The 21893-nt window shown below is 44.3% G+C and overlaps 1 protein-coding gene and 1 long non-coding RNA gene across 2 annotated transcripts in view; one reads left to right on the top strand and one right to left on the bottom strand.

Moving 5' to 3' along the window:
- Kiaa0319 (KIAA0319 ortholog) overlaps positions 1–21893 on the top strand; it is a 63050-nt gene that overhangs the window by 22575 nt on the left and 18582 nt on the right. Inside the window, exons 8-16 of the mRNA XM_034510605.2 lie at positions 1910–2002; positions 4665–4797; positions 5410–5638; positions 10085–10208; positions 12291–12423; positions 14129–14277; positions 15341–15492; positions 17066–17204; positions 18775–18934. Of these exons, the coding sequence (XP_034366496.1) occupies positions 1910–2002; positions 4665–4797; positions 5410–5638; positions 10085–10208; positions 12291–12423; positions 14129–14277; positions 15341–15492; positions 17066–17204; positions 18775–18934 (1312 nt within the window). The remainder of the gene's footprint in view (positions 1–1909; positions 2003–4664; positions 4798–5409; positions 5639–10084; positions 10209–12290; positions 12424–14128; positions 14278–15340; positions 15493–17065; positions 17205–18774; positions 18935–21893) is intronic.
- On the bottom strand, positions 10219–14287 carry LOC143443331 (uncharacterized). Its single transcript, XR_013112213.1, has 3 exons — positions 14205–14287; positions 13238–13327; positions 10219–10405 (listed from the first exon to the last, which is right to left on the bottom strand). It is a non-coding gene; the product is annotated as an uncharacterized LOC143443331 (long non-coding RNA).

Raw genomic sequence — 21893 nt, 5'->3', positions numbered from 1 at the left:
CTAACCACCAGAAGTCTTACAGATCAGGTTGAGCTCATTTCTGGATATTTGGACTGACTTTTGGAGTTTGGGCCAGATGGTGTTTAATACATACTCTTTTATTTTTATGTATACAAGTTAGATTTGTATAGTTGTGAAGAGACACCATGACCAACTCTTATAAGGCAACTCTTATAAAAGAAAGCATTTAACCAAGGGCTTGCTTACAGGTTCAGAGGCTTAGGTCATTATCATTGTGGCAGGGAACATGGCAGCAGCAGGTAGGCAGGCAAGGCGGGTGGGGTGGGGTGTGAGGAGAGGGAAGAGATTGGGCCTAGTATAGGCATTTGAAACCTCAGAGCCCACCCATAGTGACACAGTGGCTTCCTCCAGCAAGGGCACACCTACCCCCCACAAAGCCACACCTCCTAATCCTTCTCAACAGTTCCTCTCCCTGATAGACTAAGCATTCAATGAGCCTTTGGGAACTTTCTCATTAAACCACCACAGGCACCCTTGTAGAGAACATGTGCAAGGATTGGGTTTTTTTTTTTTTTCTTTTACTTTTTATATAACTCTAGCATTCTCTTGACATGGCTACTCAAGTATACAAGGTAACTGCTTTCTCTTCTTGAATGATAACAAACTGTACCTTGGCCCTCCCTGTCTGACACTTACTCCATTCACTTCCTTTCTGTATGACTTAGCTTTCATGTAGGAACTTGGATATTTCAAATGCATTTATCCGTTCATCTAAAGAATCAGGGGCACATGCATGTCATGGGCTGATTATTAAACCCATCTCTGGATCATAACTCAGTGTATGTGTGTGCATTAGAGCAGGTGACCTTCAGTCCTGGTGGGCACACCCTGCTCTATCTGTGTCCTGGCTCCCAGTTTTTGATTATCCATCAGTTCAGCTGAGCCACTGACCTGCATCAGTAGGTTCGCAGAAACCCCACCTCCTACCCATCTCTCTGGTGTCCAGCAGCTCTACTTTCCCATAGTCTACTAAATACAGCTGAAGTCTAGTGATGGTGGCAAGTACCTTGGCAAGTACCTTCAGTCAAAGATTTAAGAGCCCATTCATGGTCTAAAAATGTAGCTCAGTTAGTAGAGTTCTTGCCCAGCACCTGTATTCACCCTGTAATTCTAGCACTTGGGAGGCACAGACAGGGGGATCAGGACTTTAAGGTCATCCATAGTGAATTGGAGGCTACCCTGATGTCTTAGTTGGGGTTTCCATTGCTGTGAAGAGACACCATGACCAAGGGACATTTAATTGGTGATTTAATCTGAAAATTACAGTTTCAGAGCTTTAGTTCGTTATCATCATGGTGAGAAGCATAACAGCTTGTAGGCAGACTGGAGGAGGCAAGAGTTCTACACCTTGATCTGTAGGCATCAGGGAGAGACTGTGTTCAGCAGGCAGCCAGAGGAGCCTCTTATTCAACACTGGGCAGAGCTTGAGCATAGGAGACCTCAAAGCCTGCCTACACAGTGATAAGGTACTTCCTCCAGCAAGGCTATACTTCCTCCAATAAGGCCACACCTCCTAATAGTGCCACTCTCTATGGCCCGGCCCTGAAACACATGAATCTCTGGGGGCCAAACCTATTCAAACCACTACTCCTGGGATAAATAAGGCCCTGCAATCTTTTCTGTAACCATAGCACACATTCCATGACTTGAGTCTGGGATCACCTATAGAATTGTAAACTGACAGGCAAGCTCAAAATCCACAGGAGGGGTTTGACAGTTTGGAGAGTTTTCCCCAGGCAGGTGCGTGGGGGAGGAGAGGGGCATCGGGTATGTGTGTGAAGGCCTCTACAGGATGTTTAGAATACGCATTTAGAAAGAGGGTGCCTTTGTTTGTGTCTGACTGGTGTGTGCAGTGTAGGTTTAGTTGCTGTCTTTTTTTGTCCTACAGCTCCAAGAGTCAACCAGCCACCTGTAGCTGTTGTTTCTCCCCAGATACAAGAGCTCAGTGTACCTTTGACCTCAGCCCTGATCGATGGCAGCCGTACGTATCCTCCATGTTCCATGGTTTCTGTTTGTTGGTACTGTCAGACTGGGTACTTTGTGTCAGGGCCAAGAAGACTTAAACCATGATAAATTGTTGTTCTTCTAGCTTCCTTTCCTAGGCTCTTCAGCTTCCAGTTGGGACTGGTAGCATACCTGTGATCCTAGCACTTGGGTGGCAAAGGCAGGAGGTTGGGAATTCAAGGTCATCTTCTGTGACTTAGGGAGTTCCAGGCCAGCCTGGGATACATGAGACACTGTCTAAAACAAACTACAAACAAATACAATGTTCGTTAAGGTCAGATATTTGATTTGTAATTCAAATAATTAGTAAGGATTCTCTTGTGAATCATCCAGCAGTTGTAATGTTAGCAATTGCACAGAGCCTTCGAATACGAATGAGGTTGGCTTCAGTGACAGTGGGTAGTATTTCACTTTGCTAATTTATTCAGTTTATTCTTTAAGTAGAGGATGGGGGTGGTGTAGCTTTGAGTGTCCAGGCACAGGAGAATAGACTGTAAACACACCCAGCGTTTGGCTTGGTTTAGCAGCGTGCCGTGCTCTGCAACTGCTTTTAGGTTCATCCAGTCTCAAAGTTAATCCCACATCCTGCTGAGAGGAAAAGGTGTGGTCATGCCTGTTGCTCCTGGTCTATTAGACTGTGAATGTGGACGTGACAGCCATGTCCTGCTGTCATCTATTCAGTGACATTGTCCACATCTATCTCCCCCCTCCCCCAACTCAAACATACAGCACATTCGTTCTTTTTTTTTCTTTGCTTGCTTTGCTTGCTTGCTTTCTCATGCAGCTCAGGTGTTGCCACACTTGCTATGTTCTTAAGGTTGACCTTGACCTCCTGATGATCTTTTGACCCCTTCCCAAGTGCTGGGATTACAGGCACTTGCACCTCCGTGCCCAGCTGACAAAGAACACTTTAAACGGAGTTGATTGTATGAGAAAAAGCCTCACAGTTTTTAAATCTTTTGATTCAGACTAGCTTAATTACAAAAACCATACAGGATTATCAGTCAACCACATAAACTTATTCCCTAAATGAATTTGATGAAGAGCCAGTTTCCTTCTAGATCTATGGTTCTACAAGGCACAGTGTTGCTCTCTTTTATTATTTGTTTGTTTTTGTGATATGGAGACTGAACCTACCACACCTTTGTAGATGTATCGAGTAATTATTAAAAAAAAAAAAAAAAAAAAAAAAGACAATCCATGATATAGGTGGCTAGGCACTGGTGGTTCCCAGTCCCAGTACATAGCTGGAGACCAAGACTGAGTGTTTCTCCTAGCCAATACCTCTCCCACAAATGCCAGCTCTGCCTCTCTAGAGCTCTGAGATTGCTTTCCTGGTCCCTGAGACCAGCTGCGGTTACCTCTCCCCTGGAGCTTGGTCCTTGCCCAATCTTCCCATTCCAAAGCCTGGCTGAATTCTGACCCAGCTAAATTCTTTCCCTCCAGCCCACCTGAGTCTCCATGAATGGAAAACACCAGACAATCTTAGTTTAAGATCAACAGATAACACAATCACTGGGGGTGCAATCTATCATCCTAAACTCATCAACTATTCTATGTTGGAAATCTTTTGGTGGCGGAATCTGCCACCAGATCTAACCGGTCTACATCCTGCTCCTCTAGCTCCCGCCTTGCCATACAAAAAAGGCTGTTCCTCCCTCCTGTGTCCCCTCTTCTTCTTCTTCTTCTTCTCTCAGACCCCTCCCGCCTCCTCCTTTTTGCTCAGCAAGTGGCTTCTTGTCTTTATTATCCAATCAATCAATTAGGGGGAAATTCCACTACAGTAGATGAAGCAGGCAAACACTCTGTCACTTAGCTGTATCCCCAGCCCTGTTCTTTTTGTGAGACAAGGTCTCACCATGTAGCCTAGTCTGGCCTTGAACTCATGGAGATAATCCTGCCTTAGTTCCTGAATGCTGGTGAACTACCATGCCAATGTTCACAGCCTCCACCACTACTGGGGATCAAACCCAGGGCTTCACATGCATGGTAGTTAAGCACTATACCACTGAGCTACAGTACCAGCCTTGTGTTTTCATGTGTGTGTGTGTGTGTGTGTGTGTGTGTGTGTGTATTGTGCACACCACGCCATACATGTAGAATTCAGAAGACCACTTTTGGTAGTCGATTCTCTTCTTCCACCTTGTGGGTCCCAGCAATTGAGTTCAGGTCTTCAATTTGACAGGTGTCTATAACTGCTGAGCCATCTCAGTCCCACCCTGCTTTGCTCTTTTAAGTGAGGGAAATTTCATGCAAAACACAGTCTCTTTCTCTGGATTTACATTTAATCATTAATATGGTAAAGGAACCTTTAGTTCAGATATGAAGCTGCCGGTAGCATGTCGCCAAGATGAGTGGGAGCAGAATTTCAAGGGGCTACATTCTGTGCTACAGCATCTGTCACTCTGCTTCTTAAATATTCAACACGTTAGAACAGCCCCGCTCAAAACTATGCAAATATAAATAAACAGTGCTGACAACTTAGGGGCTGGGAGACAGCTGCTTGATGTGTAATGAATATTGTTGAGATCTCTGTGAATGTTACTTATACTAAACATTTAAATGTTCAGTGTGTTACAGAGCTCTCATCTCACATTCTCCATAACTCACTTGGGATTTTGTTTTCTTCATCTTTGTAGAAAGTACAGATGATGTTGAAATAGTGAGTTACCACTGGGAAGAAGTCGATGGGCCCTTCCTAGGAGAAGCGTTTCAAGCTGATGTCCCAATCTTACAATTGTCGAACCTAGATCCTGGTAACTACACTTTTAGGCAAGTGGGTTCCACCTTTATTGTGTTTACCCAGGATTCTCTTTTGACTGTTTCTTCATACTGATGCTTTCTATAAGAAATAAAAGCAATGTGTCTCTAAGCAGAAGGAAATAAAATCTTTTCCCTACATCCATGACCTCAAAATGAGCCCTCTGAACAGTATGGCATTTAAGTGCCTTTTCTATTCACATGCTCCTTTAAGCCTTTTTCTTTTTTCCTAACTTGGATTGGAGTTTTTGAGAGAGATTCCAGGAGTTTGATTTGTGGTTTGAGAGTTATGCTTGGTAATACTCTAGGATGAATTGAGTGGTCTAGAGAAACTTCTGGGTTGTCTGAAGGGAACACAATTCCCACTCAGCATCTCAGAGACTAGTAAATTCATAAAGGCTAAACCATAATGTGGGAACATTTTATCACTCAAAGGATAAGATGAGCCCATGGCAACATAAGCAAAGAAAACTATTCTCCTGCTCCCTTTGCTTTTCTTCACCTCATTTTCAAGTTTCTATTTTCATCTCTTCTGGGAATGGTTGGTCTGAACAGGCTAAGGTGATCACTTACTTCCAGGTGTGGCATGCTCTTGGATGTACGAGCTTCCTTTTCTCTTTATAGGTTAACCATCACAGACTCAGATGGTGCAACCAACTCTACCACTGCAGCCCTCATCATCCATGGTGCTGTGGACTACCCACCTGTTGCCAATGCAGGGCCAAATCAGACCATCACTTTGCCCCAAAACACCATCATTCTGAATGGGAACCAGAGCACTGATGATCACCACATTGTCTTCTATGAGTGGTTCCAAGGCCCTGGCGGTGAGAACAAAGAGATGGTCATGCAGGCAAGTCCTCTATCCTGCCTGCAGACTTTTATTATTCCTGTCTGTCTGTCTGTCTGTCTGTCTGTCTGTCTGTCTATCATCCATCCATGTATGTGTATGTATGTATGTATGTATGTATGTATGTATGTATGTATGTGTCTATTTGTCTATCATTTATCATCCATTCATCTATTCTTGGTTTAGGGAGGTTGCTAAACCAGAAATTCTATTTTATAAATTTCTCAAACCACAAAATGGTTGGAAGAGTATCTAACCTTACCGATCTGCCCCAGATTTACATCCCTTGCTCACACATGCTCAAGTTAGCACAGATCAGCAAACAGTCAGTCCTGTCGATTCAACTAGATCTTGAGGCCAGTTGGAAAAAAAGAAAAGCAGTTGTTATTTTGTTTGTCCTATTTACTGCTGTACTATCTGTACTATCTTGTCTACATCTAGCATCTAGTCCTTTCTTTTTTTAAGAATGTCTTGTGATTTGGGGGGGGGGGGGGTTGAAGGATGCTAAGGATCCACCCTGAGGCCTTGTGCATGTTAGACATATGCTCTACCACATGAACTCCAGCTCCTGCCCAATCTGTTCTAACTTTTAAGTACATTTGTCTAAAGACACAATGACTTTGAAACCTTTGCTGTGGGTAAGCTGTCTCCCTACTCAAGCAAGGTTACTAGGCTTTCCATTACTTAATGGCCCAGTGGATTATTGACTTGACTTTGCCTCATTTCTATGACAAAAAAACTCAAGAGAGACAACTTAAGAAAGGAAGTATTCAGATTCAGAGTTTGAGGGTTGTAGAAATTTGAGGTACTTAATCACCTTGCACCCAGTCCAGTCTCCAGGAAGGAGAGGGTATGATGTTGGTACACAGCTCACTTTGTTCTCTTTCTGCAGCCCAGGGACCACACCCATGGAATGGTACTGCCCAGTATTAGGGTGCCACTTCCCACTTCAATTAACCTGATGTAGAAAAATCCTCCTGTTGTGGGTTGTTCGGATGTTTGTTTGTATTTTTATGTTAATTTTGTTTTTCTCAAGAGGGATTACCCTCCCCCCCTCCAACCCCAGCAGTCGATCATGTACTCAGGTGATCTCATGTGAACCTTCTCCCTATTTTAACTGGTTAATTAAGGCTAGAACCTGTGATTGGACAGTAGAGGGGAAAGGGGAAAGGTGGGACTAGAGGTTTGAGAGTGCGGACAGATAGAGTAGAGAAGATGAAAAGGGAAGGGGAGAGGATGGGAGAGGAGGAAGAGGAAGCCATGATGGAACAAAACTATGTGGCCAGGAGAAACTGCAAGTAACAAGAGGTCTTATAGCTGGAGAATAAGTTAGTATAGTGTTAGATCTGCCCAATCTAGACTTATAGCTTATAATTATAATAACTAGATTGCATGTCTTTTAGATAGGTTTATTGGGGTTTGAAATTTCAACAACACCCTCCCAGATACTTGAGGAGGCTTGTCCAGTCACCACCAAGAGGTGATTCTGTGTCATGTACTCAGGGCCTGAAGCTCACCATGAAGACAAGGATGACCTTAAATTTCTGTTTCTCCTGCCTCTACCTCTAGAGAGCTAGGAAAATACATGTATGCCACTACAGTTTTATGATCTCAGGGCTTTGTGCACACCAAGAAAATACTCTACCCACTGAAATACATCCTCAGTTCTGCGAATTGCTTCTTACACTTAAAAAAAAATCCAAATGAATTTTGATGAAGTAAAAATGTACTTTTATTGGGGCCTAGTGTTGGAGACATGTTATCCCAGTTACTTGAAAGGCTGAGACAGGAGAATTGCAAGTTCAGTGTCAGCTTGGGTAAGTGAGAGCCTGACTCAAAAAACAAAACAAAAGAAACACTTCTGGGCAGTGGTGGCACATGCACATGCCTTTAATTCTAGCACTTGGGAGGCAGAGGCAGGCAGATCTCTGTGAGTTCAAGATCAGCCTGGCCTACAAAGTGAGTTCCAGAACAGCCAGGGCTCTGTTACTCAGAAAAACCCTGTCTCTAAGTAAATAAATAAATAAATAAATAAATAAATAAATAAATATTTAAAAATATACCTTGGATAACAATTTTCATAAAACCCCTTATTGGAGAAAATTAGTTTGATAATTTTAGCTCATAAGCCTTAGAATATTTCCTGTGTGTTTGGATGTGTCTGCCGATATATGGATTGCAATATCTGTCTTAGACTTTACAGTGTTGTGTGATTTTATTATTTTTTCATAGTAAATCGTTTTGGGGAGGTTGTATTTGAGACACGTTGTTTTCTGTGTAGCCCAGGTTGTCCTGGAACTTATTCTGTAAACCATATTGACTTCAAACAACTCAAGAGATCCACCTGCCCCTGCTTCCTGGCATGGGCTGCAACACCCACACCATACCACGTCATTGAAAATTTTTTTTTTTTTTTTTTTTGGTTTTTCGAGACAGGGTTTCTCTGTGTAGCCTTGGCTGTCCTGGAACTCACTCTGTAGACCAGGCTGGCCTCGAACTCAGAAATCCGCCTGCCTCTGCCTCCCAAGTGCTGGGATTAAAGGCGTGCGCCACCACGCCCGGCGTCATTGAAATTTTAACTTGATTTTTCTTACAGTATTAAAAAAAATTTTTTTGAAACAGGTCTCACTATGTACACCAGGCTGGGCTCAAACTCAGAGATGCCCCTGTGTCTGCCTCCTGGGTATTGGGATTAACAGCATGCCCTGCCACCACCACCTAGTTGGCCGGCTTGCTTATTATCTGTCTGTCTGTCCATCCGTCCTATCTATCTATCTATCTATCTATCTATCTATCTATCTATCTATCTGGCATCATTATGTTAGGTATCCCCCTGCTGGTAAGCATCTAAGTCGGTCTCATGGCTGGCCATTACAAACTGCATTTGGTGAGCGTGCACATGCTGCCTGCTGTGATCTCTAAGGAACAGATGCTGAGAAGTGGGTTTGCTTGGTGAAGAACAGACTTCTGCAACATCATAGCAGACACTGCTGTTTACTGCTCTAGAGGTGGTGGGACCTGGGAGCTGATAAATGAGACGGACTAAAGTCTCACACAATAACCAATTTTATTCAGAGCATCAGACAGTTTATATGATCAGGGTTAACAGGAGTCACACGAGTAAAGTGAACAATCACAAGTGCAAGCTGCACGTGGCAAAAATGGGTTTTCCATATAGATGTATAAACAAACAATAGCTAGTTATAATGAATCATCTGAAGTAAACTCACTCCTATTGGATACACCTGGGAGGAGCACAAAAACAGAATCCAAGAACAATTCTGTGTTTTCTTGAAGAGATGTAGGTCATAAGACTCGTGTCTTGGTTTCTTGGAGTTTTCTCATAATCACTCAGAAATCTCACATGACTCCATTCTAGGACCCTGTTTTGACACTGCTGTATTGGCTTCTGGAGGTTTTATTAATTTATGTTCCTTCAATGATATGAGGATACACAACAGACTCAAAATTACATTTTCTTAGGTTCATACTGCTTTATTTTTCTTCTTCCCTCTTACTCCCCCTCTTCCCCCAGCCCCTTTTGAGACAGGGTCTCACTATGTAGGACCAGGCTGGCCTCAAAGTCAAAGAGATTGGCCTATCCCTGCCTCCCAATCAAAGTGCTGGGATCAAAGGTGTGTGCCCCACACTCTGCTTCTTCCTTTCCTCTTTTAATTTTTGTATGCACTGAACCTAGCATCTCACATATACTAGGTAGTCACTCTATCATTGAGCAAAATCCCTTATTCCTTTTTATCTTTTTATTGTTGAGCTAGGGTCTTCCTAAATCGCACAGATTGGCTTTGAACTTGCTCTGTATCCCTGGCAGGCCTTGAATTTGCCACCCTCTTGCTTCAGCTTCCCAATAACCTTTGTTCCCTTTCTGTTACTGAAATAAAGACCATGTAATGTGGGGGATAAAAAGTTTTACTTCACCTCATAGGATGTAATCCATTACTAACAGAAGTCAGGGCAGGAACTCAAGACAGGAACCTGAAGGCAGGAACAGAAGCAGAGGCCACAGAGGAACACTGCTTACTGGCTTGTTCCTATGGCTTGTTCAGGCTGTTTTTCTCATACAACCTAGAACCACCTGCCTAGGGGTGATGCCACCCACAGTGGGCTGGGTTCTCTAAAATCTGTCATCAATCAGGAAAATGCTCCCACGGACTTGTCTACAGGCTGATCTGGTAGAGACAGTTTCTCAACTGCAGAGTCTTCCTCCCAGAAAGGCACTCTTAGTGTGAGTCAAGTTGGAAAAAAAAAAAAAAAAAAAGAATCTAACTAGGACACCAAGTAGCTGGTGTGTGAGCCCAAGCCACTGCATCCAGCTTGTTTTCAAGGAGGATTTTTTCGTTAAGTAAAACCAGTAGCATCTGTCACGGCACACTGCTTCCTTGTACTCCTTTAATGATAGTCTTTTTGTTGTCGTTTTTTGCTGTTGTGTAGGGAGCACAGACTCCATACCTTCACTTGTCTGAGCTGCAGGAAGGAGAGTACACGTTTCAGCTGATGGTGACGGATTCCTCAGGACAGCAATCCACTGCTTTGGTCACTGTGACTGTCCAGGCTGGTAGGTGAGATGCAAATGAGATCTGACCCCAGAGGTGAAAGGTGAACTAACTAACTAACTGGACTCTTGGCCTTCAGCTGTGTCTAACTTGGTGATAGTATCTTGAGGTTGCTGAGCTGGCAGGGAGTCAGGGACAGGAGAGCTGATGTGCCATAGGACAAATTTTCTTCTGACGTTCTGAATCTCGTCATGTGTCTCTAAACCATAGCACAAAAGATAAAATGAGAGTCGTCATCAATACCACATGTGTCTCTGATTTGTTGGGTAACTCTTATGCCTGTTAAATATGCCTTGGGAGTGTTTCAGGGCATCTTGAGGAGACTGGCTGACTGTGTGGCCTGACGCTCAGATGCAGTCAGACACAGACAGGGGATCAATCTAGGTTCCAATCACTTATTAGTCTTATAGAAACCTAGGGCTCTGCCACCCTACCCTTTAGGAGATAACATAGGTCGACAGCTACGATTGCTTACGATGGTCTTGGCTTCAGAACTTCTCTATAGGCCTGCTGTTTCCACAGCCATCACCCGGTGTGCTGCTGATGGGCATGCTCTCAACTGAAAGACAACTAATTTGTTCTTTTTCATTAACTGATTCAGCTAAGACATCAAAGGTGCTCTGAGTCAGGCCCTAGGGATGCGGAATTAAGACGGACCTGGCCTCTACCCTTCCAGGGCTGTGGCGAGTGCATGTGTAGTGACATGAAGCTATTCAGGTGCTCTCCTCAGTAAGATTAGGGTGTCCGCCTAGAGAGCACCTGCAGAGCACTTGGGTTGACAGATAGCTTTTCCTAGAGTCCCAGTGGCCACACTCCTGGGCGATGGCCAGGAGAAGGATGGGAAGTGGAGGGCAAGAAGAAAGGTGTTCAGAAAGTAGGGACCAGATTCCCAGAACGCACAGGACAAAAGGGTGTGTTGAAGAGCAGGAAACAAAACAAAACAGTGTGGCTGGAGAAAAAGCTAGAACTAGGCCTGTGGGGACCAGGATTGGAGTGAGGTGGCTCACAGAGAGGTGGGGCTCTCATTAAGGGCTTTGTAGTTGCTTGCCCTCAGGAATTCAGGAAGCCACTGTGCTGTACTGAGGAGGGCAGTGAGGGAAAGACATGACATCCCAGTGCTAATGGCTGTGGCTGTGTGATGTGGCTTTTTTGTTATTGTTGTTGAAGCAGAAATAGTAGCTATTTACAAAATAACACCGTGAGTGATATTTCATTTCTTTTTCTTTCTTCTAACATTCAGCTGAAATACTTTCCTGTTGAGAACCGCACTGCCAAATGCTTGGGGGCCACTATGTCCCAGCCCGAGCTGCTGCTCCAGTCCCTGGGTTAGGGTCTAGCAAGAGAGAGAGTGGGGATGGAGGGGTAAGAGACGTGAAAAATGGAGACAAGACAGGGTGTGTGATCAAGTCTCTAGTCTCAAGTCTTTTGCCCCTCCATCCCCACTCTCTCTCTTGCTAGACCCTGACCCATGAACCAGAGCAGCAGCTTGGGCTGGGACATAGTGGCCCCCAAGCGTGGGGCAGCGTAGCTGCAACATAGTGGCCCCCAAGGGAGGGGCAGAATGGTCTCCAACTCTTTCCTTCTTCAAATATTTGTTTATTTTTATGTGCATGGGTGTTTGGCTTGCATGACTGTCTGTGAACCATATTGGCTTGCATGAATGTCCGTGAAAGCCAGAAGAAGGCATCGGAACTGGAATCACAGACAGTTGTGAGCCACAGTGTTGGTACAGGTAATTGAACCCAGGTCCTCTGGAAGAACAGCCTACTCTTACACACCGAGTTGTCTTTCTAGCCCCAAACTGAAATATTTTCAACATTTGCTATTTAGTGGATGCTGTGCTAGACAGTAGGGCTACAGAGGCAAAAGAGAGCTAGTCTGTGCACACTAATTCCTGTTCCCTCTTTGCTCTTCTTTTTCCTTTCTTCCCTCCTCCCTATTTTCTCCCTTCCCCCTCTCACCTTCCCTCCTTTCTTCTTCTTTTTTCCTTCCCTTCCTATGTTTCCTTGTTCTTCTACTCCTCCTTCCTTTCTGCTTCACTTCCTCCTTCTCTTCTTTCCTCTCTTGAATGTCTGCAACTCTAGAAAACAACCAGGCTCCGGTGGCCGTGGCAGGCCCTGATAAGGAGCTGGTTTTCCCTGTGCAGAGTGCTACACTGGACGGGAGCCGGAGCAGTGACGATCACGGCATTGTCTGCTACCACTGGGAGCACATCAGGTATAGTGTCCACCCAGCTCCAAGGCTGTGTCAGCAATGACTGACAGCACCCCTTCCCTGGAGGAGTGCATGAAACAGTAGCTTGAGGTTGTTGAGGAGTCAAGATTCAAGCCAAGAGGAACTGGGCCTTATTGACAAAATGTATTATAGGCATAGTAGTCCGTGTTCATCGTCCTTGCACTTGGGTAGGAAACTTGAGGCAGAAAATTCCTGAGTTCAAGGCTAGCCTAAGCTTCATAGTGAGGACCCCAACCCCCAACTCAAACAAACACATAAACAAAAGAGGGCAGTGGTGTGGGGAAGATGGACATAGGCTGCAGTGGAGGGGTGTGGAGCCTAGAATAGGTGGATGGTGCTAGCTTGGTGTGAGGTGAACTTCCTGGTAAAAGAGATCTAGGGAAAGCTTCATGCAGTTTGTCTCACTCAACCAGCATGGACTAATGTACAGGGTTCAAGGTGAAATCCATATTATAACATTTCCTGAGCTCTTACCTACTGGGTCTCAATGCTACATGGCTTCTGTAGAGGCAACTGGATCCTTTTTATTTTTGGTTTATTTTGAGACAGAATTTTACTGTGTAGTCCTGACTGATCTGGAACTCTTTATGTAGACCAGGCTGGCCTTCAGTTCACAGAGATCCACCTGTCTCTTGACTATTCTCTACTTCCCAAGTGCTCAAATTAAAGGCCTGTGCCATCACAGTGAGCTGGACCATCCCCATTTAAAAGTTGAAAAACCTCAAGCTTGAATGAACCAGTGAGGCTGAACACTTAAGGTTACCTAGACAGGAGGAGGCTTTGTAGAGACACAAACCTGCATCTGTCTGACAGCCAAGTCTAGGGACTTCCTGACTAGACACAATGGCAGATCATCTGGCTCGTGCCTTCCTCTTCTATGCATGCCCTGAAACAAGATGAAAACTTAACTGAGTTTCCAAACAGAAATGGGAGGTTGGGTTTGGTGGTGGACACCTGTAATCTCAGCACTTAGGAAGTTGAAGCAGAAAGCTCAACATGAGTTCAAGGCTAGCCTGGGCTTCAATGGTGAGACCTTATAGGAAGGAAGGAAGGAAGGAAGGAAGAAAGAAAGAAAGAAAGAAAGAAAGAAAGAAAGAAAGAAAGAAAGAAAGAAAGAAAAGAAAGGAAGGAAGAAAGAAAGGAAGAAACAAACAAACAAAGAAAAGAAAGAAAGAAAGAAAGAAAGAAAGAAAGAAAATAAAAAATTTCTAAGATTTTATTTTCTAAAGAGAGATCTTTTCAGTGGCATCTCAATTAAAAAAAGAAAAAAGAATGAAAAATTCTTTCCTTAGAACCCAGCATATTTTGTTTGAAACAGGCTTTGACCCTCATGCCAAGCTAGAGAACATGTATGCATCTAAAGTCATCTTAGAACTCTGTAGAAGCCAGGCAGTGGTGGTGCACACCTTTGATCCCAGCACTTGGGAGGCAGAGGCAGGCAGATTTCTGAGTTTGAGGCCAGCCTGATCTACAGAGTGAGTTCCAGCCAGGGCTGCACAGAGAAACCCTGTCTTGAAAAACTAAAAAAGCCAAAAAAAAAAAAAAAAAAAAAAAAAAAAAAAACCAAACCAAAACAAAACAAAACCCTCTGTAGAAGATCAGACGATCACTCCAGCTGGAAGTAGAGGCATTTGCTAGGGCACAGATCTCACACCCCACCTTTTGTCTCCATGCCCCCATTTTTCAGAGGCCCCAGTGCAGTGGAGATGGAGAATGTGGACAAAGCCATAGCCACTGTCACCGGGCTTCAGGTGGGTACCTACCACTTCCGGTTAACCGTGAGAGACCAGCAGGGTCTGAGCAGCACGTCCACCCTCACTGTGGCTGTGAAGAAGGGTGAGTGGACACAGTGACAGGACTTGAGCCTGCCGTGCCTTCCAGCCTCCCAGGTCCCCAGCCAGTTGATGATTACCCAGCAATCTTGGGGGTTAATGTTGTGTTCATACCTGACTGAGCTCTGCCCAGACTGGGCCACCCCCTCCCCTTGACATGGCTTCACTTAATTCTTGCCTGGCTTGAGGGAGTGTGCAGAGGAGGAAGCCATGAGCCAGCGTTCTCTGCAGGGCAATAGTGTTGCCTTTTGTTTGCTAAGCATTTCACTCTGCTGTGACCCTGGTCACAGACGACCCGGTTCTGTGCAGTGCTCTGCTTTCTCAGAAGGCCAAGAGCAGGAGTGTGTTCAAGTTATGCACTTTATTTTTTATAGTTGAAGATTTAAAACTTTTTATTGTTTTTTTATTTTTTGTGCATGTATATGTGGGGGAGGAGAATGTGCTTGCCACATGTGTGTGTGTGTGCGTGTGCGTGTGTGTGTGTGTGTGTGTGTGTGTATGAGAGAGAGAGAGAGAGAGAGAGAGAGAGAGAGAGAGAGAGAGAGAGAGGAGACAACTTTTAGGAATCAATTCTCTCCGATTACCATGTGGGTCCATTAGCTTTGGTGATAAGCACCTTTACCCACTAAGTCATTTATTTAGTTGGCCATATATATCCCCTCTCCCTTTTTGAAAGACAAGTTTTGAACTTCCAGTCCCCTTGCACGATGGGATTATAAGCATGCAGCATCACACTTGGCTTTGTTCAGTGATGGAGGCTGGACTGAGGGCTTCAAGTATGCCAGGCAAGTACTCCATGGCTGTCCATCCTAGCCCTCTACAGTAGTTTCTGTTGTACAATCCTCAGTAAAATTACTGCCTTTTGCCTCTCTTCCTGTTGGATGGAGAACTGCTCAATGTCTGTGTCTGTATCTTACCTTACAGGTATCTGGGGCAGAAATCAATGCCTTTGGGTATCTAAAACAGCCTTGGCCGCAGGATAGGACAGTTGTGTGTGTTTTATGACATGCCATCGCTAGTGTTTTAAATCAATTTCTTTGCTTTTGTTTTTGCTATGTCTGACTTAGAAAACAATAGTCCTCCCAGAGCCCAGGCTGGTGGCAGACATGTCCTTATACTTCCCAATAATTCCATTACTTTGGATGGTTCAAGGTCTACTGATGACCGAGGAATTGTGTCCTATCTGTGGATCCGGGATGGCCAGAGTCCAGCTGCCGGAGTGAGTATTTAACGGGCGATGTCCCTAGGTTGTGTACACTGCATCCAGAGTTGTCAGTGTGGTCTGCTGGGACAAAGATCATGGTGGGGGAAGGGCTTAAACTACAGAAAATTACATTCTCATAATTCTGAAGCCTGGAAAACCAGGACTAAGGTGCCAGCCAGTTTACCTTTGGTATGGGGATCTCTTTCTGAATCCTGGATGGCCACCTGCTTACTACATCTTCCTGTGGCAGGGGTGAGAAAGGAGGGAAGAGACGGAGAAATGCTCTCATGTCTCCTTTATAAGGACACCAATCCAGTGGGTCGGGCCCACTCCTGTAACCTCATTTAACTTTAATTATCTCCTTCTAAGTTCAAACTTTAGATCACATTGCAGATTGGAGCTTGGGCATGTGGTTTCTGTCTCGCTGTTTCATCTCCCAGATAAGATGCGTAGGCCTCTTGGGGTTGACTGTTCTGAGGTCTGGGGACACCAGGCTGCTGTTGGGCAGGATAGCAGACCATGCAGGTGTTTCCCACTCATGGTACCCAAGCCTCCCGTGTTCCAGAATGGCTGTGAATGCAGTCCAACACATTTGTAGATGAGGACATCGTGTCACAGTGTCAAAAGGTTGGCACCAGGAGGGACATGGGTGCCCAGCTTTCCAGTGGGGCCCTTCCGCTCTTCAGCCTCCCATCTTAGTTTTCTTCCTCTGTGTATCGGGTGTGTCAGATGCATGGGGATTCCCATTTCTACTTTGCAGGGGCAGAGAGTAAATTACAGAGGTGGGAAGTGACTTGGCCAAGGCCAAAGAGCTCATCCTTAAACCAAATAAACCCAGATATTTAGCTTTTAGAAGCCCTTGGTTCACACTGCCTCTTAGGTTGTAAATTTCTGTTCATCTCCCTTTCTCTCCATTGCTAAGGGCTCGAGCTCTACAGAAGCACTCCTGTAGATATATCAAGGGCATGCTTACAGGGAAGGGACTGAAAATGCCTTGTACAGCCTAAAGTACTTCTAGACTGAATTCTGTTCAGCTAGATGGTAGGTTAGCTTCTAAATGAAATAGCAGTGTGTCTGTTCAGATTCCTGACCTTCTGTTGCCGTCCATTCTGGTCAGCAAGTACAGACAAAAAATGTCCAAAAGATTTATCTCTCACCCTCTGGAGCTATGGGGCCATAGGATGAGTGTGTAGTCTACTAAGGCTCTGGGATCCCTTGAGAAGATGAATATGCTATGCTATAAGGAGACCTGAGATGAAAGCATTATAAAACTATATTAGACAATAAGTCTATAAAACTCCATGCTTTGCCCTGGGGGTTTCAATCCAAGCTCACAAATCTTTCTCCACTGATTAATAATTTGGTAATTCCTGGAAAGATTTTACTGTCTTGTCTGGGTCCTTGCAATCCTGGTTTTCCACATAGGGAAGAGCAAAACCTCAGCCCCGCTCCCTCCTCCCTCCCTCCTTCCCCAGCCATGTAAGTCATACATACCTGAAAGCAAGGCACTTAGAGCTTCAAGCTCCATAGAGGCTCAGAAACTGGGTAGAAGACTGACAGCTGCCCTATGGATCCCTTCACTTCCCAGGATGTGATTGGAGGCTCTGACAATGGGGCGGCTCTGCAGCTCACCAATCTGGTGGAAGGAATCTACACTTTTCACTTGCTAGTCACCGACAGTCAGGGGGCCTCGGACTCAGACACGGCCACTGTGGAGGTGCTGCCAGGTGTGTACCAAGCTGATGTCACCGGGATGGGAGCCACTTGTGCCTAAGCTTCTGCTCTTGGCCAATCCCACTCTAGTAGTGTTTTTCTGGTTTTATTTTATTGGATACTTTAATTATTTACAATACAGATGTCATCCTCTTTCCCCATTTCCCCTCCCTAGAACCCCTTATCCTATACCCCCTCTTCCTTTATGCTTTTATACCATTTTGATTACATGCATGTATTAAGGTCAGTTCTAGGTTGAGGGTCTAGCAATACAATAGATGCAAATAGTCAAGGAACAAGCAAGACAATAAACACAAATAGTCAAAGAACAAGCAAGGCATTAAACCCAATTACGTGAACACTCCCATGATCACTGTTTCTAAAGGCTTATCAGGATGACCAAAGTATCTGAGCCTGCTTTCCTGTCCTAGCCCAAGGTCACTTTCTTGTCTGAAGCCTACTTTCTTGTTCTGGCCTAAAATTTAGATTCCTGTCTGAAATTACTGAAATTACTTTTTTTGTTCTAACCTATGTGTTTTTCTTTTATTTATAAAACAGTGTGGATGTGTGTGTGTGTGTGTGTGTGTCTGTGTGTGTGTGTGTGTGTCTGTCTGTCTGTCTGTGGTTTCATACATATGAATGTAGTGTCCTTGGAGGCCAGAAGAAGGTGTGAGATCCTCTAGAACTAGAGTTACAGGCAGTCAGGAACCACTCACTGGATGTGCGGTGCTTGGGAACTGAACCTAGGTCCTCTGGAAGAGCAGTATGGGCTCTTAACCACAGAGCCATCTCTCTAGCCTACTTTAGGATTTTTCTGTACTTTCTTTTACACCACCAAGCAGATCCCAACTTGTACCTCATCAATAAGAATTATATCTGGCAGGAAGTTTTTGCTTTCCTAATTTCACATAAAGTGAACATGGTCAGACCGAAGGAGCACAGCCTCAGTGAGGTGGCCATAGGGATTCAGAGTGTAAACTGGCCTAGGTAGCACCCAGGAGCAGGAAGACAATGTTCTCAGGTGCTGCAGAAGTGTGTGAGGGGCCAGGGTTCCAAAGGACCCAAAGGCTTGAGATAACCAAGTAGAATAATTGGAAAAAAAATACTTCAGAGTGACTTCTGTGGGGTTCTCCTCCCCCTTCCTTTTCTCTCTTCCTTCCTTTTCCTTCCTTCCTTCCTTCCTTCCTTCCTTCCTTCCTTCCTTCCTCTTTCTTTCTCTCCCCCTCTCCCTCTCTCTCTTTTACTTTCAGCTTGAGTTCATTGTGCAGCAAGGATGACTTCAAGCTTCTGATTCTTGCCCCCACAGCCCCAAGTGCTGCTATTGCAGGAGCGTGTTAACACACTCACCTCTTTGCTATTAAAGTGACCTGAGTCCTAAAAGCTAAATATACAAGATACACAAGAGTTCTTTGAAACTTTTGTTTATTTTCACCTTACTTTTGTTGCACTGGGCATGGAGCCTAGGTACTGTGGGTACTGGCCAGCACCCTTTCCTGAGCCCAGTCTGGCTTTGAACCCTTTCACAGACCCAGACTTTATTAAGCCTGTGATCTCCCATGAAAATCCTGCGTTCTCTGTCCTCAGACCCCAAGAAGGACGGCCTGGTGGAGTTGATCCTGCAGGTTGGTGTTGAGCAGCTGACAGAGCAGCAGAAGGAGACTCTAGTGCGGCAGCTGGCTGCGCTTCTGAATGTGCTAGACTCAGATGTGAAGGTGTTGAAGATCCAGGCTCACACGGATGTCAGGTACGGGGCTGCAGGTGTCAGATATGCCTACTCAACATACGGTGGCAGTCAGGTGTCACATATGAATACTTAGCCAGTACTGGGCCTCACTCATGTGCTAAGTTTGCTGCAGGCCTCTTCTGCTTTCTCCAGGCCATCCTTCTTGCTGTCTGTCTTGTTTACACATTCGTACTCCTTTGCCATTTTCCTTATAGAGAAGAGAAAGAATGTATCATTCTAGGCCTTTCCCTTGGGTCCTGGTAAAGGTTTGTGGTAAAGAAGAATGTTCTGAATGAAAGAGTTAGGGCACATCAAAGGGAGAAGACATTTTAGTTCTGCTAGCTTCTGAAGGGGATGTAAATGGCCCGGGGCCTGTGAAGAAGTTGTCCTGTGTAACTACTTCTCTGTGTGGAGAGATTGCTCAGTTCCATTCGCTGTCTTTAAGTAGTATAGTCAGCCCTTCATTCTCACAAGATTTTTGTATTTAATTGTTTTATTTTTAAAGCCCACCAAACCAGCACCAGTGTAAGGCAGGAGAATAGAAAGAATGGAAGGATTAAAACCCACCGTTCCTAGGAGGTACATTTTGTAGCTATTGTTGGCTTTTATGTCTGTTTTGGCTTTCCAGAGAACTGAAATTTACTCAGAAAAATGATGAATGGAAACATATTCTCTTTGTTGCTGTTGTTTTTTGTTTGTTTTTTGTTTTTTGTTTTGTTTTGTTTTCTTTTCTTTTCTTTTGTTTTTTGAGACAGGGTTTCTCTGTGTCCAGGGTTTCCCTGGTTGTCCTGGAACTCACTCTGTAGACCAGGCTGGCCTCGAACTCAGAAATCTGCCTGCCTCTGCCTCCCAAGTGCTGGGATTAACGGCGTGTGCCATCACTGCCCAGCTATGAAAGTATATTTTAATTAACTAATTATGGTGCTGCAGATGGAAGCCAGAACCTTGTGCATGCAAAATACCTACCATTGAAATTGCTCAGCAATTAAGAATATACACTATCCTTCCAGAGGACCAGTGCTTCCCAGTATGGTAATACCCAATATGGGTGTATTGGGCAGCTTATAACCTCATATAACTCCAGATCTAGAATAGCCAAAGGCCTCTCGTGGACTCCATGGGAAGTTGTGCACGCATGTGCATGTGTGCATGCATGTGTACACACACATACACACCACATGTATACACATAATTAAAAATAAAAATAAAATCTTAAAAATAAAACGATCCATATAGTCATGCCAGAAACTATGGGAAAAGATTTTGACAATGTCCAGCATCCCTTCATGATGAAAAGATTTCTGGGTAGACAGATAAGGAGGACTCACCCCTCTCTGGGGCATTATGCAAGTATTAAATGCTGTTAAAAATCATGATTAATGTTAATGATAAATCCTTAAGTCCTTGCTGTAAGCACTCCTGGTGCTCAACAATTTGTAAATAAAAAATGCCAGGGGTGGGACCATCTGACTCTCTAATTGGATGCTTTTGGAGTCTTGACTGCTTTGGACTAAACAGCTATCAGTCAAACAGTTGTCTGGACTATACTTACAGGACACTAGCCATCTTAAAAACTCCATGGATGCCTTAAGATAACTATATAAAGGCAACATTGAATTTCTCTGGCTTCTGCAGGCATAGTCTTAGCCAGGGTTGTTGGAAACAGCTTGTACCAGACATTGGGCTATTACAAGCTGTGGTGCTTTGAATATGATTGGTCCTCATAAATTCATGTGTTTGAATGCTTGATCCATAGGGAGTGGCACTATTAAGAGGTGTGACCTTATTAGAGTAGGTGTGGCTTTGTTGGAGGAAGTATGTCAATGTGGGAGTGGGCTTTGAGGTCTCCTATGCTCAATCCAGGTTCAGTGTGGCATTGTCTCTTCCTGCTGCCTGCAGATCCAAACATAGGATTCCCAGCTCCTTCTCCAGCATCATGTCTTCCTGTATGCTGCCATGCTTCTGGTCATGATGATAATGTACTAAAACCTCTGAACTGTAAGCCAGCCCCAATTAAATGTTTTCCTTTATAAGAGTTGCCATGGTCATAATGTCTGTTCACAGCAGTAAACCCCTAACTAAGAACACTGTTAATCTCAGTTGTCAACTTGATCTAAAACATTTAGCTAGGAGATGACCCTCTAGATATATCTGTTGAATAATTGTTTTGATTGGGTTTATTGAGATGAGAAGACCTATGCACTGTTGGTGGCACCATTCCCTAGGCAGAGAATCCTGGCCAGTATAAAAAGGGAAAAGTGAAGTGAACATAGGTGTTCATTCTTTTCTACTTTTGGACTGTGGATGCAGCGTGACCAGCTGCCCCAAGCTCTTGCAACCAGGACTTTCTCAAACCATAAGCCTAAACTACCCCATCTTCCTTTAAGATTCTTTTGACATGACAATAGGAAAAGAACCTAGAGAGAATATCAGTACCAGGAGCAGGGCCAATGTGATCATAAACCTGACCATGTGGTTCATAGGCTTTTGAAACTTGTCTGTGGAAAGAATATGTAAGAGTTTGGAACTTCAAGGTAGAAAAGCTCTATGTTACTATAAGCAAAGCTTAGGGGACAAGAATGTTGAAAGACACATGAACAATGGACAAATGCCTGGCTCATAAGGTTTCAGAAGAACCCTATCAGGACTTGGGATAGGGCCCATTCATATGATTTTTTTCCTATGAATTTAGTTTAATTAAATTTAGTTTAATTTTTTTTTGTATGAATTTAGTTTAATTCCACCCACAGTGCATAGGTCTTCTCATCTCAATAAACCCAATCAAAACAATTATTCAACAGATTTATCTGCCCATGTCCTACAAATTTGGATATAATTGAATTTAAAGCTAACAGACTAATTTTTTAGGCTTCAACATACATGTACATACCTGCACACATACCTGCACATGCACACATGCACCTGCACATGAACACCTGCCCACACACACACACACACACACACACACACACACACACGG

The sequence above is a fragment of the Arvicanthis niloticus genome, chromosome 8 (genome assembly GCF_011762505.2).
Source record: "Arvicanthis niloticus isolate mArvNil1 chromosome 8, mArvNil1.pat.X, whole genome shotgun sequence".
In the NCBI taxonomy this organism is placed as follows: Eukaryota; Metazoa; Chordata; class Mammalia; order Rodentia; family Muridae; genus Arvicanthis; species Arvicanthis niloticus.
Note: the sequence above shows the minus strand (reverse complement) of the source record. Positions and strands in the feature narration are given on the sequence as shown.